Raw genomic sequence first — 20,702 nt, forward strand, 5'->3', positions numbered from 1 at the left:
AAGCGGTTAAGATGAGCCGCTTTTTAAGGAACACTTTGTGGGGTGATGTACCACTTCAGACCGTGGAATGCGGGCTCCGTGCGCCCTCTCGCCCTGGGCACTGCAAGGCCGAGGGGCTGGCCTGGGAGCAACGCAGACTGCAGGCCGGCGTGGAAGAAACCAGGGGAGGCACACGGGGACAAGAGCAGGAGGGAACGTGCACCCCTCCGCCCCCAGCAAGTGTTCAGATTGATCTAAGGGCCAAGGCAAGCCGGGTCCCACCAAGTCCACAGCTGATGCAGGACCCCAGGGAAGCTGTGGCCTCCCACTCAGCCCGGGCCCTCTGGCCCCATCGGCAGAACACACTCCTCGCAGGAGGCGGGCGGGATCATCTCGGGAGAAAGATGCACCCCAACTCCGACGTCATCTTGCAAATGCCAACAACCATATTTTCCAGCCACCCCGGACTGCTTTCCAGAGGCCGAGCTGGGTCCCCTGCCTGCGTGGAAACCAGCCCACAAAACACACCAAGGAGGAGGGTCAGCGTCTGAAAACCCGCTGCCTGTGTCCTTGTAGCTGGACTGTCGCAAAGGACACTTCCTCGCTTGCTTGGGGGTGGCCAAGGGGCGTTTCTTCTGACACCCGCGGGGGGGTGGGAGGGCTTAGGACCCCTCCCCCACTCTCTGGGCTGAAGGAGCTGCCCACAGTGTGGCTGAGGGTGGACACCCTGTAACTGCCCTTCCTGCGCACACCCCGGGCCACAGATATCCAGCTATCAGCTCTCCACGCCCATGTGCCCACCGCAACGGCTTTCAGAGGCTCCCCTGTGGCTCCTGGCTTTAGTCAGCGCTTCGCTTATTCAAAAGCAAGATTCTTCACCTAAACCCCTACTTAAAAGTCCCAGGACTGGGTGTTTTAGACTTTCCACCCCAAGTCTCTACACGGTGGCGTGCAGACCAGGAAAGAGAGCCCCCGGCGGAGAGCAGACAGGTTAGCGCTCCCCCCCAAGGGGCCGAAGGTTTTCTCATCCACTTGACCGCTTCCTGAAATAGGTCGAATGAGGTTATGGGGGCCCCGGTGTGTCCACCACGTGATCTGTGCCGACAGCACCACAGGCTGCTCAGAGCCCACGTCGGCCACCGTCGTCCCCTTAAGTCCTGAGTCACCTGCCCTCTGAGGAGTCGGGTGGCACTGATCCCGTTTGCTTTCATTGGGGCCGATACTGCAGGACAGGGCTCCTCCTGGGCTCCGACTGCAGCTGGGACTCACCTGAGTAGGATGAACAAGGCAGAACGTGGCTGGGTGGGCGGCCCCGCACCAAATCCAGGGAACCAGGGGCCCCACCTACCGGGAAGGAAAGCAGCTTGCAATCCCGGACAGGGAATGAGAGCATGGACACTGGAGCGGTGTAGCTGGGCTCAAGCCCACGCTCAGCCCTGTATGCATTTAGTGACCTGGGGACAAGATGCTGGAACTCTGCGTCTCCGTGTCCCCGGCTGCAAGAAAGGGCTGGGGGGGTCACATCTCTCCCTACGCTTATCGTGGGTGACACAGTGCGGGACACAGCCAGCTATGGGCCCCGTGGGGCATCACTGAGCATCGGCCACGCGCACACTAGAGCCTTGTCTGGTTCCTGCAGGCATCCCCTGGGGCAGGGATCACTACTTCTGCTTGTCAAATGAGGAAATGGAGACTAGGGCTACACGGCAAAAAAAAAAAGGCACCCAAAGGATTCAATCCCAGGGTGCCTGACTCAACGTCCAGCGCCCTTTGGACAGTTTGAGACCAGGATTGATTCATACACTCAATAAACTTTTGTTAAACTTCCACCCTGACCCCCGGCTACACTAAGCACAGGGGTTACTCAGATGAGCTAGACGAGATCTCTCCCCTCGAGGGCTGCCCAATCCAGTGGAGAATTCAACCAGAATTCATGACAACCAGGAGCCGGGAGGGGGTGGGGTCAGGGGTCAGAGGCAGCCTGCAACGTCCTGGGGCGCCCAGGCTGCTCTGGGTCCTAGTCTTTCCCAAGTCTAGACCACTGGAGTTTTCTTTTCTTCTGCGAGCTAGCCTGTCGCATGCCAATCATTCCTCTGCTGCTCCCACCAGCCGGAGCTGGCCTTCTGTCACACTCAGGGAGCCCGAGAGACGCTGCTCTGGCTGGGACGCGCCTCCTTCTGGCCGGCTTTGCCTCTGCAGAGACCCCAGTGCCTTGAGTGACGAATACTCAGGTCATGGATGGGGTCAAGAGCGAGGGCTCACTCAGGACTCAGCACAGCGGCGAGTCCCAGGCTCGCGCTCTGAGAAGCTGCCCCCCTCTGCCAACAACACGACTCGGTGGGAAAGGGACTCCTTACTGCAAAAATCACAAAACAAACGCAACGCACAGATTTTACCCAAATCACAAAACCATCGCAACGCACGGATCAAAATGCATTCTTATTTGGGGGTCCAGCCCCTTCTGCCGATATCCTGAAATGACGCCCTTTATCCCACCCCCAGAGAAAGGAGACTAAGGTGCCCTGCCCTTGGGGGAGTCAAGAAGGGTCTGAATGTTAATTAGAAGACAGGGAAGGATGGAGAAAACAAAGGCCAATTCTTTTTTTTTTTTTTTTGCCAAATAGTATTTTTTCTGCTACTTGATTTTATTAAAACAAATCAAACAAGACAATCAAATAAAAAACAACTGTAAAGGTTTTTAAAATGACCTCCTGGGGAGGAGGAATGGCTTCACAAGGGGACGTACTGGATTCTTTTCTCTTTCCTTTCTGACTCCTTGCCCAGAAGGAGCCTGTGGAGCATGAATGGGCAAGTAAGCAGTAAGTATATGCGGCTTTGTGGGCCACGTCACGGTCTCTGCACAGCTACTTAACTCTGCCATTGCAGAGTAAAAGCAGCCACAGGCAATACATAAATGAGGACGTGTATCTGTTCCAATAAAACTTTATTCACAGATACAGAACACGGGGCGCATTTGGCCCACGAGCTATAGTCTGCCAACCTCTGTGTACGGTCTGTTCCAGGCCAAGACCAAATCACAAGATACATTACCCGTCATGGCGTGAGGGACGCTGATGACCGTGACCTTCTGGTTCTGCACTCTGACCCCCATCTCTGGGTCCTGCATGTCCTTGACGAGGGCTTCAATCTGCAAGACAGAACCGCCAAAGCTGGCTAAGCAGAACCATCTCGAAGGCTGAGTGAGGCCCTTCTGGCAGCACCGAGGGAGCAAAAGATGCAAAGAGGAACACGGGGCCCTTATAACCAGGAGCCCACCGCCTAGGTGGGCAGCGCACAGCTGAGAACTAAACGCGCACATCAGAGGCACAAACTCCTCCCTAGGTGTGAGAGCTCGGACGGATTCATTCTGCCAAGGAGATGCTGCAGAGGCTTTTAGGAGAAGATGGGACTTGGCCAAGAAAAGGGTTTTGTTGGATAGAAAGTGAGAGAGCTACAAGGCACGGGAGAACGACAGCGCCCAGGGTGGGAGCGGGACTGGGGTAGGGGAGGGGCCGGGTCTCAGGGGGGCCACAGAGGGTGGGCTCTGTCCCAGCAGCTCTGGCTGGGGAGCAGTGTCATCGGGCCCGCACCTGAGAGAGGAGCATCGAAGCATGAAGAAACCCGCCCCAACAGAGAAAAGCAGGGGCCTGTTCACCACTACTGCGACCGTCGGGGCACGAGAAGATGGGGCTTCCACCCCTCCCACTTCCGCCCCTCGGTCTGTCCTCAGCAGGGCAGCCCGTGCGAGACGTTCAATTATTTTAGGCTGTATCTCTCCTCCGCTTGAAACTCCGCAAGGGCCATTCCACTCAGTCAGTGGCCAAGTTCTCCTACTGGTCTACATGGCTGGGATCACTTCCCCCCGACTCTCCCCCTAATAGGCTCAGGAGCCACGCCCAGCTGCATCCTACCTCGTGCTGCAACCTCGAACTCCCCCCCACCATTCCTATAGCACTCACCTTCCAACGTCCTCAGTAATCTACCTGCTGATCATAACGTCTGCCATGTGTCTCCCTCACTCCTAGAAAGTAAGTTCAAGAGCAAATCTTCCTTTTTTTTTTTAAATTTTTTGGCCGCACTGCACAGCATGTGAGCTCTTAGTTCCCCGACCAGGGATCAAACCCGCATCCCCTGCAGCGGAAGCACAGAATCTTGACCACTGGGCCGCCAGGGAAGCCCCGAGGGCAAATCTTTTGTCTGTTGCTGTCTGCTGCTGTATTCTGACTGCCGGGAACAGCGCCCAGCACGTGGACAGTACCCAGTAAACAGCCGGCTCATGAATTAATAAATAAATAAAGGCAGGGGCAGAGGAGATAACAAGAAGGCATGGCTTTCAGAGCCCTCGTTCTGACTCTAATTACCTAGGATTAACCGTGCGTGCAAGTGACTGACTGGTGCAGTGAGGGTGGCAGAGAATAACGGCAAAGTTTATAACTTAGACGATCGGAGTTGCCAGTTACAAAAATAGAAATTTCAAAAGGAGGAGCGCTTTGAGAGAGCAGACACTTCTGCTTTTGGAATGCTGACTGCGAAGGGCTGCTGAGATAGCCACGACGTCTGGAAGGGGATTGGAAACGAAATGTCCCAACTTCAAAGGACACCACAGTCAGAGATAAGAACTCGATTCATGAACATCGACGAGAGAGTTGACACCAGAGAGAATCCACGAACCATCGGAGGAAGCTGGAACTGCAGGAAGACACCCACAAGGACAGCCCTGATTGTCTTTAGAGTATTTTTTTTAACATTGATGAATACAAAACATTTTTCCACTTGAAAAAATTAATAGGAGTAAAATTAACTGAAGGATATTTTAAAACAAACTGGATGGATTGGCACAATTGAAAAAAGACAGCCAAGCACTTCTCTGGTCAACGCTGATGACAGGCATCGACAAAGCCTCACGTGCAGACGCTTCAAAGTTCATGCTCCAGGAAACTCCTCGCGAGGGGAAAACCGTGCACACCCCCAGCCCCCCCAGGTGCCTGCAAACGATCAGTCTGTCATTCAACAACCAGGCAGCCATGGTGGACTCAGGGAACCAAAGGTAAAGAGCTCTGTTCCCTGAGCGTAAGGAGTTCACCGTCCAGTGCAAGGATATTGCAGGACGATACGGGAAGTACAGTGACCAGGGTGAGGCCACGGTGTCCTGACAACACACCTGTACCAGGGAGGAGGTGGCCGGGAGAGGCACTCCTCGAGTGGTCATAAAAAGACGAACAGGAATGAGGAGGCAGAAAGGGCAAAGGATGGCAGGCGAGGACCCTAAGGCTCAGTGAGCAGCAAAAGCAGAAACACAGAATACGAACGAGTAAGTGGAAACAAAGACCTCTCCTGTCCTCCTCCGGCTGGAAGCCCTCTCCTGAGGTCAGGGCAGCTGCGCACGGCTGGACAGATGCTCACGGAGGGTCTCCCCTCAAACCCAACCTGTCCACGTCCCAACCACGACCCAAAGCAAAACGGCTCACTGCGCCACTGCTTCCCCTGGTTTAACTAGCTTGGTTACATGATCCTTTCTCTCCTGCTGCTTCATAAAATAACTCATCCTCACACTGTACAGCCCTTTACAATTTCCAAAGTCCTTTTAGAGTTTGCGTGTGCTTGTGGCCCAAAGAAAAGGAACCCAAGATTCTCATGTCCTCAAGGTTCTCTCTTAACTGCAGGAGTCCACTCAACCTCTCTGAATTCCCTTCCTCTACCATAAAATGACTGTATATTCACAATTGATAGCATTTTGTTACCTCTTAGAATCTAAGTAATTGTGTAAAAATGCTTTGTAAGGACAGATATATAAAGATATATAAGCAGAAAGATATATACTTGGGCTTTGTTGAGTGGTATATATACTTTGCACAGTGGTTGAGAATCTGCCTGCCAATGCAGGGGACACGGGTTCGAGATCTGGTCTGGGAAGATCCCACATGCCACGGAGCAACTAGGCCCATGAGCCACAACTACTGAGCCTGCTCGTCTGGAGCCTGTGCTCCGCAACGTGAGAGGCCGCCATAGTGAGAGGCCCGCGCGCCGCGAAGAAGAGTGGCCCCCGCTCGCCGCAACTAGAGAAAGCCCTCTCACAGAAATGAAGACCCAACGCGGCCAAAAAATAAATAAATAAACAAATGTGGGGTTTAAAAAAGAAAAAAGGAAAAGAATTTAAAATTAATCAATACAATCATAAATAACATGTAGGTCAAATAATAAAGCATGATAACAAGAAAAGATACATACTTCACAAGGAGAGATATTTGTTAGTGTTTGTGGGTTAGAATCGTTAACGTCAGTAGTGTTCGTATAATCAGTGCATCTTTAAAATTTTGCATGCAGAGCTGTCTTTAGATGCCTGGGAATAAAAACCCTGCTCTACCAATCATCCAAGTATAGATATTTACTGAGCATGTATTAGGTGCCCAGCCCTGGCAGGGGGGTTGGTACAGGAAGATAAAAGACAGCCTCCCGAGCCTCAGAGAGTTGGGAAGATATGGTACGAAGATAAACAAATGAACTAAGGTAAACACTAGGGATCTGGGTGCGAATAAAGTTCAGTTCAAATCATCCTCCAATGAGCAGGCGAGGTAAATCACTAAACTTCACTAAGGCTCATCCTCTGTAAAGCAGAGATGAGCACAGTACCGACGTCGTCAGACGGACGTTGTGAAGATCAAAGGAGATGAAGCAGCGAAAGCACCTAATACCATGCGGTGCGCAAAGAATTTATTAGACAACAACTGCAGACTGAATTATGCACCAGAAACTAGGGAAAGCAGGGATGGGAGTAAGAGCCAGGAGGAGAAGAGGACGGCTGAGATGATCCCCGGACATCACACAGAGTGAGAAGGATTTTCCCAGCCGGCCACCGTACTGCAAGGGAGGGACGGGGCGAGGGGCCCCGCGCTGCCTGACGCAGGAAAGTGAGAGGCTGAATTTGGAACCCTCGGGCACGGTTGGTGGGAATGCAAAACGTATGCAGGTTCCTCCCAAAGTGAAAAATAGAACTGAGACAGGCTGGGACCTGTTGTTTGTTCTCGCTCCCCCTGCTGCCGCAGCGGCCCCAGGAAAGCCTTGCCTGAATCTCTTGTCTGGTCTCTAGTCAATTTCTATTGCTCAAGGAGGCCAAGAACCCTGGTCAGTGACAGAACTACCAGATGATCCAGCAATCCTATTTCTTTCTGGGTATTTATCGAAAAGAATCAAAATCAGGATGGCGAAGAGATACGGACACTTCCGGGTTCACAGCAGCGCCGTGGTCAACAGCCAAGGTGTGGAACCACCTAAGTGTCCACTGGTGGATGAACAGGTAAAGAAAATGTGGCACATCCAGGGATTATGACTTAGCCCTAAAGAAAGGAAGGAAATTCTGGAATCTCCGACAGCCTGGATGAACCTGAAGGACGTTATGCTAAGTGAATAAGCCGGTCTCGGAAGGACTGCACGATTCCACTACCTAAAATCGGCTAATTCACGGAACCAGTGGAAGGGCAGTTGCCAGGGCCTGGGGGAGGGGGAGACAGGGAGATGCAATCACTGGGCATGAGGTTACAGTCAAGAAGATGAAGTAAGTTCTAGAAACCTGCCCTGCAATATTGTTTCTATAATTAACAACATTGTGAATTATACACTTAGAGAAATGTAGGAGGGTAGTTTCTTGTGTGATGTGTTCTCACCACAATAAAACAGAATATTTTTTTAGAAGAGAGAGAGCGCGCCCGCGAGAGATGACCTGGCTGCGCTGGAGGTGAAAGGTCAGGCGGGGAGCCCCGAACTGGAGACACGCCACCCGCCACTCCGGAGGCTGGCAGGCCCCCCACGTCCCCAGGGCGGGAGGAGGGGGGACACACGACGTCCTAGGTCAGCGCCGAGGGCTGGGCTGTCCTATTTCCACCTGCTGCTAAACCGGCACCGGGAGCTGAACCACAATCCCGAGAAGCGGCCGAGGTCAGGGGCAAAGGTCACGGCCGCTCCGGGCCCAGCGCCGGCCCCTCAGCTGCCCGCGGGACCGGCCGGGGCCCAGGGCCGCCCGGGGCTCCTCGTGCAAGACCCAGCGCGAGCCCGTCCGCACAGACGCGCTCTCGGCTCGCGGGATCCTTCTGGAACGGAAATGACGCGTTTCCGCTCCACTCGGAGCTGCAGTGCTTGGCCTCCTGCAAGGTCGGGGCCTGGGGGCGTCTCGGGCCACGGGGGCACCGAGCGGCTCCCAGCGGAGAAGGGGGCGCGGGACACCCCAGGAGGTGGCCGGAGGGCGGCTGCTTCCCCCGGACGCGGGCGGGGACCGAGGGGCCACGGGCGGCAGGGGTCACCTTTTCTGGAGTTGTTTTTTCTACCTGAAGCACAGTGGATTTGCAGTGTTGTGCCGGCCTCTGCTGTGAAAAAAGGTGACGCAGTTACACACATACAGACATTCTTTTTTATACACATCCTCTCCCGTTATGCTTTTCTGGAATTCTTGGCTGACCGTGAGCCTGGGATTCACCTGCTCCTCCCAGAAGTGCCCGCCATTCTGACGTGGGAGCCCGGGCCTCCCCTTTCCCAGGGTAACTGCCGGAGGAAAGCCCACATTTGCTCCAGAACTTTTATCAGCTGAAACAGCAGCATTTCATGGCGTCAGGGCGCCCATATACTGGAGAAGAAAGAGAAACCCCCGCTCTGAGTTAGAAACCTGAGCTTCTCCAATAGAAAGTCAGGGGGTTTGATTCCTTCTCTCTGCATTAGAAAAAAAAAAAAATCTAGTTATAAAGAGTTTGAAAATAACCTTCAGAGGAGGAATAATGAGAGTTATTTTAAAAACACAATGAGGGGAGTCAGATTTCTTTCTGGCAGGTGTGTCACCTTCACAGAAGAGAAGGGCTGGGGGCAGCAGGGAACACCACAGGGACCTCGAGAACATTCTGAGAGCGTTCGGCCCATTGGGGTTTGGATCCAGTTTCCTCAGAACTTTCCTTGTATCAGTTCCTCTGAGGGGTCTCCCCAAGCACCCAACAAGGAAACCGTAGGACTCTGGCTGCTGGTCCCGTCTCTGTTTTAACTGAGTTAAAAGGAGGGCACTAGGGTGGCCCTGTGACAGTGTGACTGGTGTCCTTTGAAGAAGAGGAGATGAGGACACAGACACCACGGGGGGCGAGCACGTGGGGACACGCGGAGAAGGCGGCGTCTGCAGGCCCCGGAGAGAGGCCGCCGGAAAGCACGCTGCGCACACCGTGCCTGGGCCGGCGGTGCTCTGCCGTGGCGGCCCCAGCCCAGTCATACAGGCTCTGGGCTCCAGCTCTGCTTCCAGCAGAAGAGCCCCTCTGCCCACCACAGACAGGGGACAACCCGAGTTGTGTCCCCAGGTCCCCAGAGGGTGAGGATCCCTTGCCTTTCTGCTCCCAACTGCTGCCAACTCTCACGCCCTCCTCCTCGTGCCTGGTGGGCATCCCCCCGGAGACAGGGAGGCACGGCCACCCCCGCCCCAAACGTCAGACACCCTCCCGTCTCCCACACTCAGATCCCCGCGATCCTGGGCCACACGAGGACGGCGGGGTAACCAGGCGGTGCTGAACCCCGGGTGACGCCGAGCTGGGGGCGGGATGGGGGCATCAGATGCCACGTGCCTCTGCGTGACTGCAGGCGTGTCACCAAGGAACAGGAACGACGGCTCCGAAGGCCTCGACATCCCACCTTCCACGCCCACGCTGCCCCTCGCTGTCACTCCCTGTGCAAGAGCTCGGGCTGGGATTTTCCTCTGAGCCGGAGAAGGTCCCCCAGGGGGATGATAATAATCAGTACTTTTCTGACCTGGAACCACGGGGTTGTCTGGCAAACAGAAGGGGCTCCCACTAAGGAGCCTGTCCGCCCAGAGGCCAGCGGACCCCTGGGCCATCTCACCCCGAAGCCTCTCGGACCCTCGGGGGCACCACACACGCTCTGATCGGCGCTTAGGCCACCCCAGCCAGAAGCCCAGGAAGCATCCTCCACGATCCCGGTCAGCTTCTGCGGACTCTGCTTTTGTTTCTGACCTGTCTCCTAACAGGCCTCTGTGGCACGTCTCACGTCCCTCCTGGCCCATCTGGCTCGGCCCACCCGGCCTCTGCCTTGGGCCTGGCAGGTCCCCAGCCTCCAGGGCGCCCTCCAGTGGTGGTGCTGTTGACATTTGGGGCCGGCTGTCCTGTGCACGGTAGGTGTCTAGCAGCGTTCCTGCCTCTTCCCTCCAGCTGCCAGGGGCAGCCCCCTCCCTAGCTGGGACAACCCCAGATGTCTCCAGATGTCACCAAATGTCCTGGGGCTTTCCTCTGGGCTGTGCATTCAAATCACCTGGGAAGCTTTTCTGTATTTGATTTTTTATATATATATATATTGCTTTTTGGTCGCACCGCACAGCATGTGGGATTTTAGTTCACTGATCAGGGACGGAAACTTTGCCCACTGCAGTGGAAGTGCAGAGTCTTAACTACTGGACCGCCAGGGAAGTCCGTGGGAAGCTTTTCTTTGAAAACACCAATGTTTTGGGACTTCCGTGGTGGCCCAGTGGTTAAGACTCCACACTCCCAATGCAGGGGGTTCGATCCCTGGTCAGGGAACTAGAGCCCACATGCCGCAGCTAAGACCCGGTGTGGCCAAATAAATAAATAATTTAAAAAAAAAAAAATGTTTGGACTCCATCTGACTTGACTACTTAATTATCTCCTACGTAAATGAGAAACTCTAAGGAAGGTGCCCTGATAACAATGTTTTTTAAAGTGCAGCCAGGGTGGAGAAGCACTCCTACCCTCTAATCAGAATCATCTTTCTAACATGGGAACCAACTCGTTTTATTCGTACCCGATTTTAAAACGTCAAATGGCTTCTCAGCGAACACAGAAAGCGTCAGACCCCCGGCTGGATGTGCGAAGCCCCCAGTTCTGGAGCCTCCTTCACTACCAGCCTTTCCATCACCAACTTCCTGCCCACCCCTGCCCCCCGGCCAGCTACCCCAACCCCTGAAGACTCTCCCACGGCACAACGCTATTCCACACTTCCAAGCTCTGCATTCCCCCAAATGCCACTCATCTTCCCGTCCTCCTGGCAAAAAAAAAAAACACCTACTAATTTTTCACACCTTCACTCAGTTACAAGCCCTCCTGTGAAGGCTGTTGGTCCCCAACCCAGATGGCACTGACCACTCCCTGCTCTGCGTTTTATATACGTGCATCTCCTCTAATGACGTCTCCCACGACCTACAGAACATTCTTCTTACTTCTACAGCGGTCCTTCTCTATTAGACCCTAAGCTCCAGGAGGAAGGGGCTGTGTCCCAATCCCACAGTGTCCCCAGCATCAGGCACAGCGCCCAGCACAGATGCACACGACCCTGTGCACGTGTTGAATGAAAGAATGATACAAGCGAAAGATCCCGTGCTCTGCCCGGGTCTCCTCCCTTTTGTTTCCGCACCCCCTTGCCCCGCAGCAAAAGGAGATGCCGGACGCCACACGGGAAAGCAAAGCACTCGAGGCTTCTCCACGAGGCACCAAGACAGTCAGACCTGAAGTGCATCCCAAGCGCAGCAACAGCTGTTCCTGGCTGGTATGGAGATCTGGACGTCACGGGGGAGGGGGGGATGGAGTGGGGACGGGCCAGCACTAGGACAGGAGCTCACAGCGGCCACGGGAGGCGGTCCGCTGTGCAGCATCCCACACACACACGCACTTAGTGCACACACTTAGCACACGCCGTTCCTCTGCCTGGAACAGCCTTCTTTCTCTCTGCCTAGAACCCCCATTTATCCTTCAGTTCTCAGCTCCGCGTCCCCCAGGCACCTTCGGGCAGGCCTTTCCAACGGCCTCTCCTGCCCCCAACATCATAGGAAAGCTTACAGCACTGGATCACGTTTGGCGACAACCTGTATTTTCCTGGTTCCACCACTTAGCGGCTACGACTGGGGCGAGTGACTTCACCTCTCTGAGCTTCCCGCTCTGTAAAATGGTGATGATAACTCTGTCTCATGGAATAGTTGAGAACACGCACGTAAGGGCCCCACTGGGGACACAGCCTACTTCAAAAATATCCATTGAGTGGTGGGTGACAGTTGCACCCAAGTCCACATTCCTTAGGCCTGGCTCCCTCTCCAAAGGCTGGGCACCTCGTTCAGCTGCTTCACGGTTGAGGGCCCCCTGGCACAGGCTCTTGGGACCCGCTCTGTGATCTGACCGAGGACCTCGGAAGACACAGACAGACGGGGATCTCCCCCCATCCAACAAGGCAAAGGGAGAGAGCAGCGCTGAGGTGCGGGCAGGGCAGGGGGGTTGGGGAGAGCCGGCCGTCACAGCGGAGGGGCTCCCGAGCTGGGCCCGGGAGTGGGGGGGACGAGGGCTCGGCTGGTGAGAAGGGGAAGAAGGGCTTTCCCAGTGTCGGGATCTGAGGCTTGAAGGGCACAGGGTTCCTGGAAAGACAAGGAGGTCGCTGAGGCCAGAGCCCCCCTGAGTGAGGGGGGCTGCTCTGTTCTGTGTCCCTGCAGGGCAGGTGTGGGAGGCCAGTGGGAGGTCAAGCCGGAGGGGTGAGTGGGAGCAGGGTCCTCAGTGGCCGGGCTGGGAAGGCTGGACGTCACCCTGTGCACGGGGGAAACCAGCGGAGGGTTTCAGGGCGAGGGGATCCGTGTCAGTTTGCGAAAGAAACCCAACATGCCGACGAATGGTATTGTGGAGGCCGGCAGGTGGGGTGGAAGACAGGAGTCCGGGGTGGAAGAGAGGAGGCAGCGGTGGAGGAGAATGGGCTGGAGACCAACACACCAGTCAGAAGGCCCGGGTAAAGACAGGAATGTCTACCACATAACAGTCATGATGAAACACGATGTCTGAGGCTCAAAAACAAACAGAATGTCTCCAGACAATTGCTCTCAAAGCCTCAGCGCCCGAGCTGCCCTGTCTGGGAGAAGGAGGCAGTCCTGGGAAATCCTGGAAGATGACTGATGGCTCTCAGAGATCCCGTCTGGGCAGTTTTCTCTGATTCTAGGAGGTGGTGTCTGCGGTACAGGCTCTCAGGGTTCCTTCCCAGTGAGACAACACTCCACCTCTCTTTTTATATCCTCACACCTCTACCACCTGGAATACGCACAAGCTTACTGAAGTAGGTGGACCAAGGGTGACCAACTGTCCCAGCGTGCCCAGGACTGTCCAGGTTTTAGCGTGGAAAGTCTTAGACAAATTAGGACAGTCTTGACTACGCCAATTTGCTGAGCTCCAAGGGCTCAGGGCAGGGCTCTTACTGTCACAAAGCATTCAGCTAATTCTACTCAAGACAAGCCTAAGACGGTGGACACCACACTGTGAAAAGTGGCTGCAAGTGGGAGGAAGGGCGGGCAAGTGACCCAGGACCTAATCCTCCGCTGACCCCTTCTGATACCGGTCATCTCAAAAGCCTAGAACAAAATGAGCCATTTCATCCCCAAATACACCACCACACAAGGTGCGTTCCACCCCGCACAAGTCCCCAGTATGGACACCCCCGAGCCCAGCCACTTGCTCTGAGAAAGCCTTTGCATGGGGAGGGTCCTGACTTCCGCTGTGCACAGAGAGACCTGAGATCCACAGATACACACACTTGAATAAGGAATCTAGGAGCGCTGCAGGTGGGGTGTCCCTTTAGCCTGCAAATCACACCACTTTCACGGTCTATGTGTACACATTCACCACACACACACGCTTTAAAATACTGCAGTGTTGAATCAGAAAAACAGCAAACATGGTAATTTAACATCTGGGAGCCTCTAATAGTATCAGGAGACTGTCTCAAATCTAACCCGGCCTCGCTGAACTGCCTTCCTGCGCCTGCTCTCCCAAGTAACAGGTTGTTTTCAGCCTCCAGCCGGCAGTCGCCCTCGCCTGCGGATTCTCCACTATAAACAGGTAACAAGGAAACCTAATCGTTAGAGTCTTTAAAAGACGGACAGACGGAAACACAAGGCAAATAAGTCACTTAATGACATCAAGCGGCGCTAACCGACCACAAGGGCTGCCCCCCGCCCCTGCCCACATCGCCGCCGGCACTTCCCGGAGTTGGTCCCCGCGCCCCTCCCGGGCCCAGGTGATGGGGCCGCGCTCACCTTCCGCAGAAATGCCATCCTCGGCCTGTACTGCTGACCTTGGTGTCGGATTGTCATCCTGGACCCTGGCGGACGCAGAACCTGGACACAACCGGAGGGAAGAGGAAGTCCTCGGAGAGCGAGCCGGCGTCCCCGTGCCCGGGCTGGGTTGTGCTGCTCGCGGCGCCCCCGACCCGCGCGCCCGCGCCCTCGGGAAGCGGCCCGAATCCGCGCCGGCCAATCAGCGCGCCGCGCCGCGGGCCGGGCGTGCTCCGCGCCGGCGCCCACCTGCCGCCAGGGGGCGGTGTCAGGCTCCGCCGGGGCCCGCGGAGCCGCAGGTGAGCCCCGCGCGGCTGGGACCCGCGTGGGAGGGTCTGTGGCCGAGGGCGAGCCCTTAAGGAGGATGGGACTTCGGTTAAGAAGGGCGACAGGCACGGGAAAGGGAGGGAAGGGATAGTTTCGGCGTTTGGGATTAACATATATACACCACTATATTTAAAATAGATAAAACGACTATACTCCAGTAAAAATTATTTTTTAGAAAAAGGACATTTATGGCAAAAATAAAGTAAAATAGATAATCCTGAAAGACCTACTGTACAGCACAGGGAACTTTGCTTAATATTCTGTAATAACCTAAATGGGAAGAGAATTTGAAAAAGAATAGGTAGTACATGTATCTGTATAACTGAATCACTTTGCTGTACACCTGAAACTAACACAACATTGTAACTCAACTACACGCCAATAAAAAAAATTAAAATTTAAAAAAAATTTTAGAAGTGTTTAGGGGAAAAGCAAATTCTACGTGGAATTGGTAAGATGTTAGTTAACAAAAGAAAGGACGTGAAGAATAAAGAAGGAAAGTTGAAGTCCCTGCTGGGCCAGCTGCCTGGTCTATATTTTCAGTTTCTTTTCTTTTATACGTTATCACAAGAGATCAAATATAGTTCCCTGTGCTATACAGTAAATCCTTGTTGTTTAAGATGCTCTATATCTGGATGGGAGTGATGGTTATACACAGGTAATCATGTTTGTCAAAACTCATCCAACCGTACTCTTAAAATTGGAGCATGACATCGTCTGTAAACTATACCTCAATAAAAAGACTGACCCAAAAAAGCAAGTATTGTCTTGCAAGACGGCAGAGGGACATCGTGCTAAAATGAAATTCTCCTGTGACTCGGTCAGGTAAGTGGACATCTAATCATCATCACCACCATCACCATCGTCACCACTATGGTCATCTGCAGCCTCCCCTTCATCAACACAGACGTGTGGTTCAGGACCTATATGGGGGTCCAGCTGCCCTGGATACCATACAATGGGATCTCCATGAGCCTGGCCCCTGTAGGATAAACCTCATCCAAGCACAATGATATGGTCATTTACACAGCAGTGCCCTTTAAACCCCAGTTCCAAGGTCACCTCCCAGGAAAATGTCCCAACACCTCTGGTCAACTCAACAATTAAGTTCAGTCCACTGTGCTTAGTGCTCGGGAGATAAAACTTAAAACGTCCTGCTCTCAGCCCTTGTGCCCTCCTCCCAGACTGGGAGGACGGGCAGAATCATCCACAGTTCATCTCTCCATGATGGATGCCTCAGACTGCCTGCAGGCAGAGACTTTCTTAGAGGGGTCAGGGTTAGAGCAACCGTGGGACACCACTGCCCTCACCCAGGCCCGAGGGATGGTGAGCCGGAGCCCTGGTGGGGGGCTGTCATGCAGGGGCTGTCATCCTGGAGGGACACAGCCATGGCTAGAAAGGGTGCTGGTGGAATAAATACCCCGACTCTCCTCTGAGTGCTTCCCATTTGTCGGTCCTGACCGGAAGCCAGAGGGTGATAGAGGCCCGGGGATGCAGCCTGTCCGGATCAGCCTTCCAGGGCACACAGCCAGGCAGAGAAGGGCAAAGGGTTGGGGGTGGGAAGGACTTAGGGGAGGCAAATCGTGAAGCAGCAGCACCATGGGTTAAATGTCTTCGATAGCGTGGAAGCCCAGAGCACAGATCTTGGAGTTGATTCTGTGTCCCCAAGCACTCGGGACAGCTCGGTGACGGCACCACCCAGCCCGCACAGACGTCTCCTTGACTCAGACAGAAGTCATGTCGAATTCACCTGACTCCCTGGGCCACTGCCCGTGCTCTGGGCCATGTTTGCATTTCATATAATTCTGTCTCGTTTGCATTTTGTCACAAGTGTGTATTACGCTGGCGATTCTAAAAAGTCATATATATACAAAATAATCTTAGATGCATGAATGTTTCTTCCTAGCTCCGCTGAGAGAGGCAATAGCTCATGAAAACATATTCTGGGAGGGAACTCAGAGGGCCTTAATTTCCACGCAGTGAGCACACTGGGCCCGCAGACAGACCCTCTCTGCACGCCCACTGGTCAGCACCAGTTCAGCAACAGAGGGAAGGAAGTGTAGCTGGAGCCCTACGTAGCCCACACCTACGCTTCTCCCTGCCTTTCACCTTCTCCGCAAGAAGCTACTTGAGACCCTCAGAAGCTGACCGCACCTGGTGTGGCTCTGAGTGCTTGACCTGGGAGAGAGGGAGAAAAAGAGGAACTTTGGGGAACTTTTCTGGAAGGTTTCCTGCTTCTTCATCAACTGGGGATTGTTCGGAAACTACTTTGGCCCAGCAGGGGCTACCAGGTACCACCACCAAGTACAGTCCGGAATAAAAATCCCATCCTTATCTTTTTTCTCCTAAATTAAATGAATTGGATGCACCCAGAGGTGATACTTTTCACAAGCATGGCTAGAGATAAACACAGGAAAACAGAACAAGATCACGCCTCCCTCTGGCCCCACCCTCTTCCCAACTCCGTAGGGTGCACTTCTGTCTACCTGTGGAGCAGGTCAGGCTGGAACTAGTAAATGGCATCTGTAACTTTTTTTGTTCAGGGCAGTACTGTTTTTCATTATAGAAAATTTGGAGCTATGGATCTTTTAAAAATGACAATTATGTAAATTGGTACAGCTGCCATGGAAAACAGTATAGAAGTTTCTCAGGAAACTAAAAACAGAACTACCATAGGACCCAGCAATTCTACTCCTGGGTATTTATCCAAAAAAGAAAAACAAAAAGAAAAAACCCAAAAAAACCCTAATTCTAAAAGATACATGCACCCTATGTTCATAGCAGCACTATTTACAATAACCAAGACAGATGAATGGACAAAGAAGATGTGGTTTATGTAGTCAATGGAATACTACCCAGCCATAAAAAAGAATGAAGTGCCATTTGTAGCAACATGGATGGACCTAAAGATTATCATACTAAGACAGAAAGAAAAAGACAAATACCATATGATATCACTTACATGTGGAATCGAGAATATGACACAAATGCACCTATCTACAAAACAGAAACAAACTCACAGACAGAGAGAACAGACTTGTGGTTGCCAAGGGGGAGGGGGGAGGGAGAGGGATGGACTGGGAGTTTGGGGTCGGTAGATGCAAACTATTACATTTAGAATGGAGAACAAGGTCCTACTATATAACACAGGGAACTACATCCAATCTCCTGGGATAGACCATAATGGGAAAGAACATTTAAAAAACGAATGCAGATATGTGTGTAACTGAGTCACTTTACTGTACCGCAGAGATTGCTGCAACTTTGTAAATCAACTCTGCTTCAATTAAAGAAAAACTAAAAACAGAACTACCATATGACCCAACAATTCCACTCCTGGGTATTTATCCAAAAGAAAAACAACCACTAATTCGAAAAGATACAAGCACCGCTACGTTCAGAGCAGCTCTATTTACAATAGCCAAGATATGGAAGCAACCTAAATGTCCATCGACAGAGGAATGGATAGAGAAGATGTGGTACATATGTACAATGGAATATTACTCAGCCATTAAAAACGAATGAAATTTTGCCATTGGCAGCGACATGGATGGGCATGGAGGGCATTATGCTTAGTGAAATAAGTCAGACAAAGAAAGAAAAATACCGTGTGATATCACTTATATGTGGAATCTGAAAACTACAACAAACTAGTAAATGTAACAAAAAAGAAGCAGACGCACAGATACAGAGAACAAACTAGTGACTACTAGTGGGGAGGGGTATGAGGGGAGGGGCAATATGGGTAGGGGATTAAGAGGTACAAACTATTAGGTATCAAACAAACTATAAGGATACATTGTACAATATGGGGAATACTTTATAATAGCCAAAATGTTATAATAACTACCAATGAATGGTGTATAACCTTTAAAAATTGTGAATCACTACATTGTACACCTGTAACTTACATAATATCGTACAGCAACTATACTTCAATTTTTTAAAAAAAATTTTAATTCAAAAAAGGAAAAATGGCATTATGGGAAAAGGCGTTTTCACAACTTGCAATAGGCTTTCGTTTTAAGACAGCTGAGGGCTTCAGGGGAAGTGTGAAGGCCTCCAGGCTGTGCTCTGGTCCCTGCTCAGCCTCTCACCGGATGTGAGACTTTGTATAACAGCTTTGTTGAGGGATAACTGACATACACTAAACTGCATGTATCTGAAGTGCACAATTTGATGAGTTTCGATACATGTATACCCCCGTGAAACTACACCCACGGTCAAGACGGGGAGCACATCTGTTACCCCCTGAAGTTTCCTTATGTCCTTTGTGATCCCCGCCCCCCTGCTGTCCCCAGGCAACCCCCGACCTGCTTTCTGTCGCCCTGAATTAGTGGGAGGGGTGAATCTGATCAAGTTACCTAATCTCTCCAAGTCTCTACTTTCTCAGTAGTAATAAGAAAGAGCCCGACTTGATGAATTCAAAATTTCCCTCCAATTTGAAAGTCACATGACTTTAATAAGTGAACATAAATAAATACACAGCTCAATCAGCCTGAAGGCTGGCAAGGTGGGATTTTTGTTTGTTTGTTTGTTTTTTGCAGTACGCGGGCCTCTCACTGTTGTGGCCTCTCCCGTTGCGAAGCACAGGCTCCAGACGCGCAGGCTCAGCGGCCATTGCTCATGGGCCCAGCGGGATCCTCCCGGACCGGGGCACGAACCCGTGTCCCCCCGCATCGTCAAGCAGACTCACAACCACTGCGCCACCAGAGAAGCCCTAGCAGGGTGGGAGTTAGCGCTCCCTACAAAGCGAGGCCTCTCTGGACTTAGACCAGCCACCCCAAAACGGGATCCCACGTGGCAGACATTCAAAAGAGCCGAAGAGCTGGGTGCCACCATGGACGTGCCCCCAACCATTCCTGCCACACGTGATCGGGGAGGGTTGGGGGAGAGGGGCAAGAGGGACCCACCTTAGGAGAAGAGACCCCAAGAAAATGTATTACTTCGTGCACCCCATCTGTATCAATCGTACTGAAACCCTTCTCTTCTGTCAAACATGCCCATCCTGCGAAGGATTTTTAAACCCAAAGCGTGCCAGCAAGGGCCCTCTACTGATGCTCAGGTGCTCCCCCTGCCGGTGGGGTGGCTCAGCCTCCAAAACCCTGGGTTCCCAGCCCCTCGTCCTGCCCCCAGCAGCCACCTCTGTCCACGGAGAGCAAGTGCCTTTCTTAGGGCTTTCCAAAGCAAGGGATTTTCCAAAGCTCCTGCACATTCTGCTCTTTCCCTTGGTTTCCCCAGAACAGCAATGTCTGGAAGGGTACAGGAAGATGAATGCTACAGGAGATGCCAAGGAAATAAAAATATTAGCCCATGCAAGAATTTTCTTCTAAGACTATACTTTCAGGGATCATTTCTATATTTCGTTACTACAGAAGTTTCTCTGAAAGAGATATGGGAACATATGTATATGTATAACTGATTTCACTTTGTTATAGAGCAGAAACTAACACGCCACTGTAAAGCAATTATACTCCAATAAAGATGTTAAAAAAAAAAAAAAGAATTTTCTTCTGACATCCATTGCTTCCACATCACCCAGATGCTGCATTTGAAGATCAACTTCACCCATGCTCTTGGCTCCCATGTGTGGGTCTAATACTGCTCTCTCTTCTCTCTCTCTTCTCTTTCTAGGTAGGTAGGTAGATAGATAGATAGATAGATAGATAGATAGATAGATAGATAGATAGATAATGTCTGGTTACATCACCTGAACCTTAGAAAAGCCAGTCCTGCTCTTTCCCTTTCCCTCTTTATGTTTGGTACACAGCCCTCCTGGGGTCAAACTCAAGTCACCTTACAGACAACCAAATTTGGTGTTTTGTAAAAAGTGCAAACCTTTAGGGGAGGAAGGAGTGACTGCTAATGAGTATGGAGTTGCTTCTTGGGGATAATAAAATGTTCTGGAATTAGACAGTGGTGATGGTTGCACGACCTTGTGAATAGACTAAAAGGACTGACGTGTACACTTGAAAACGGTGAACTGTAACGGTATGGGAATTATACCTCAGTTTTCTAAAGCGCAAGCTCAGAGAAATAATTTTCCCCAGGTTTTGCTATTATGAGGCCCCCTCTCTTTCTCAAAAATCTTCAGCGGCTCCCTATCGCCTCCCTAATAAAATTAATTCTCTCCCAGTCTGGCCCGATGTGAACTGTCACCTGCAGTGTCACTGCCCCTCAACATGGAGTTTCTTTCTCTCGCCAGCCTTGAAGTCTGCTTTTTCACCAGCCTGCGGTGGATTTTCTCCCCCCAGGTCTTTCCCACCAGGTGTTCTGCTGACACCTCCCTCCTCCCCATTCCTTCACCACTGAGTTGGTGCCATCCCCGTGG

At 52.2% G+C, this 20,702-nt stretch overlaps 1 protein-coding gene and 1 pseudogene across 1 annotated transcript in view; one reads left to right on the top strand and one right to left on the bottom strand.

Annotated features, from left to right (window-relative positions):
• The window catches only part of RGS9 (regulator of G protein signaling 9), a 53,403-nt gene extending 39,320 nt beyond the window's left edge, over nucleotides 1-14,083 (bottom strand). Inside the window, exons 1-2 of the mRNA XM_065896403.1 lie at nucleotides 14,027-14,083; nucleotides 3,031-3,127 (exon numbers count right to left, since the gene is read on the bottom strand). Of these exons, the coding sequence (XP_065752475.1) occupies nucleotides 3,031-3,127; nucleotides 14,027-14,083 (154 nt within the window). The remainder of the gene's footprint in view (nucleotides 1-3,030; nucleotides 3,128-14,026) is intronic.
• Nucleotides 14,084-19,702: 5,619 nt separating this feature from the next.
• Nucleotides 19,703-19,784, top strand: LOC136139538 (small nucleolar RNA U3; annotated as a pseudogene).
• Nucleotides 19,785-20,702: the final 918 nt, after the last annotated feature.

This window comes from Phocoena phocoena, chromosome 19, assembly GCF_963924675.1.
Source record: "Phocoena phocoena chromosome 19, mPhoPho1.1, whole genome shotgun sequence".
NCBI classification, from domain to species: domain Eukaryota; kingdom Metazoa; phylum Chordata; class Mammalia; order Artiodactyla; family Phocoenidae; genus Phocoena; species Phocoena phocoena.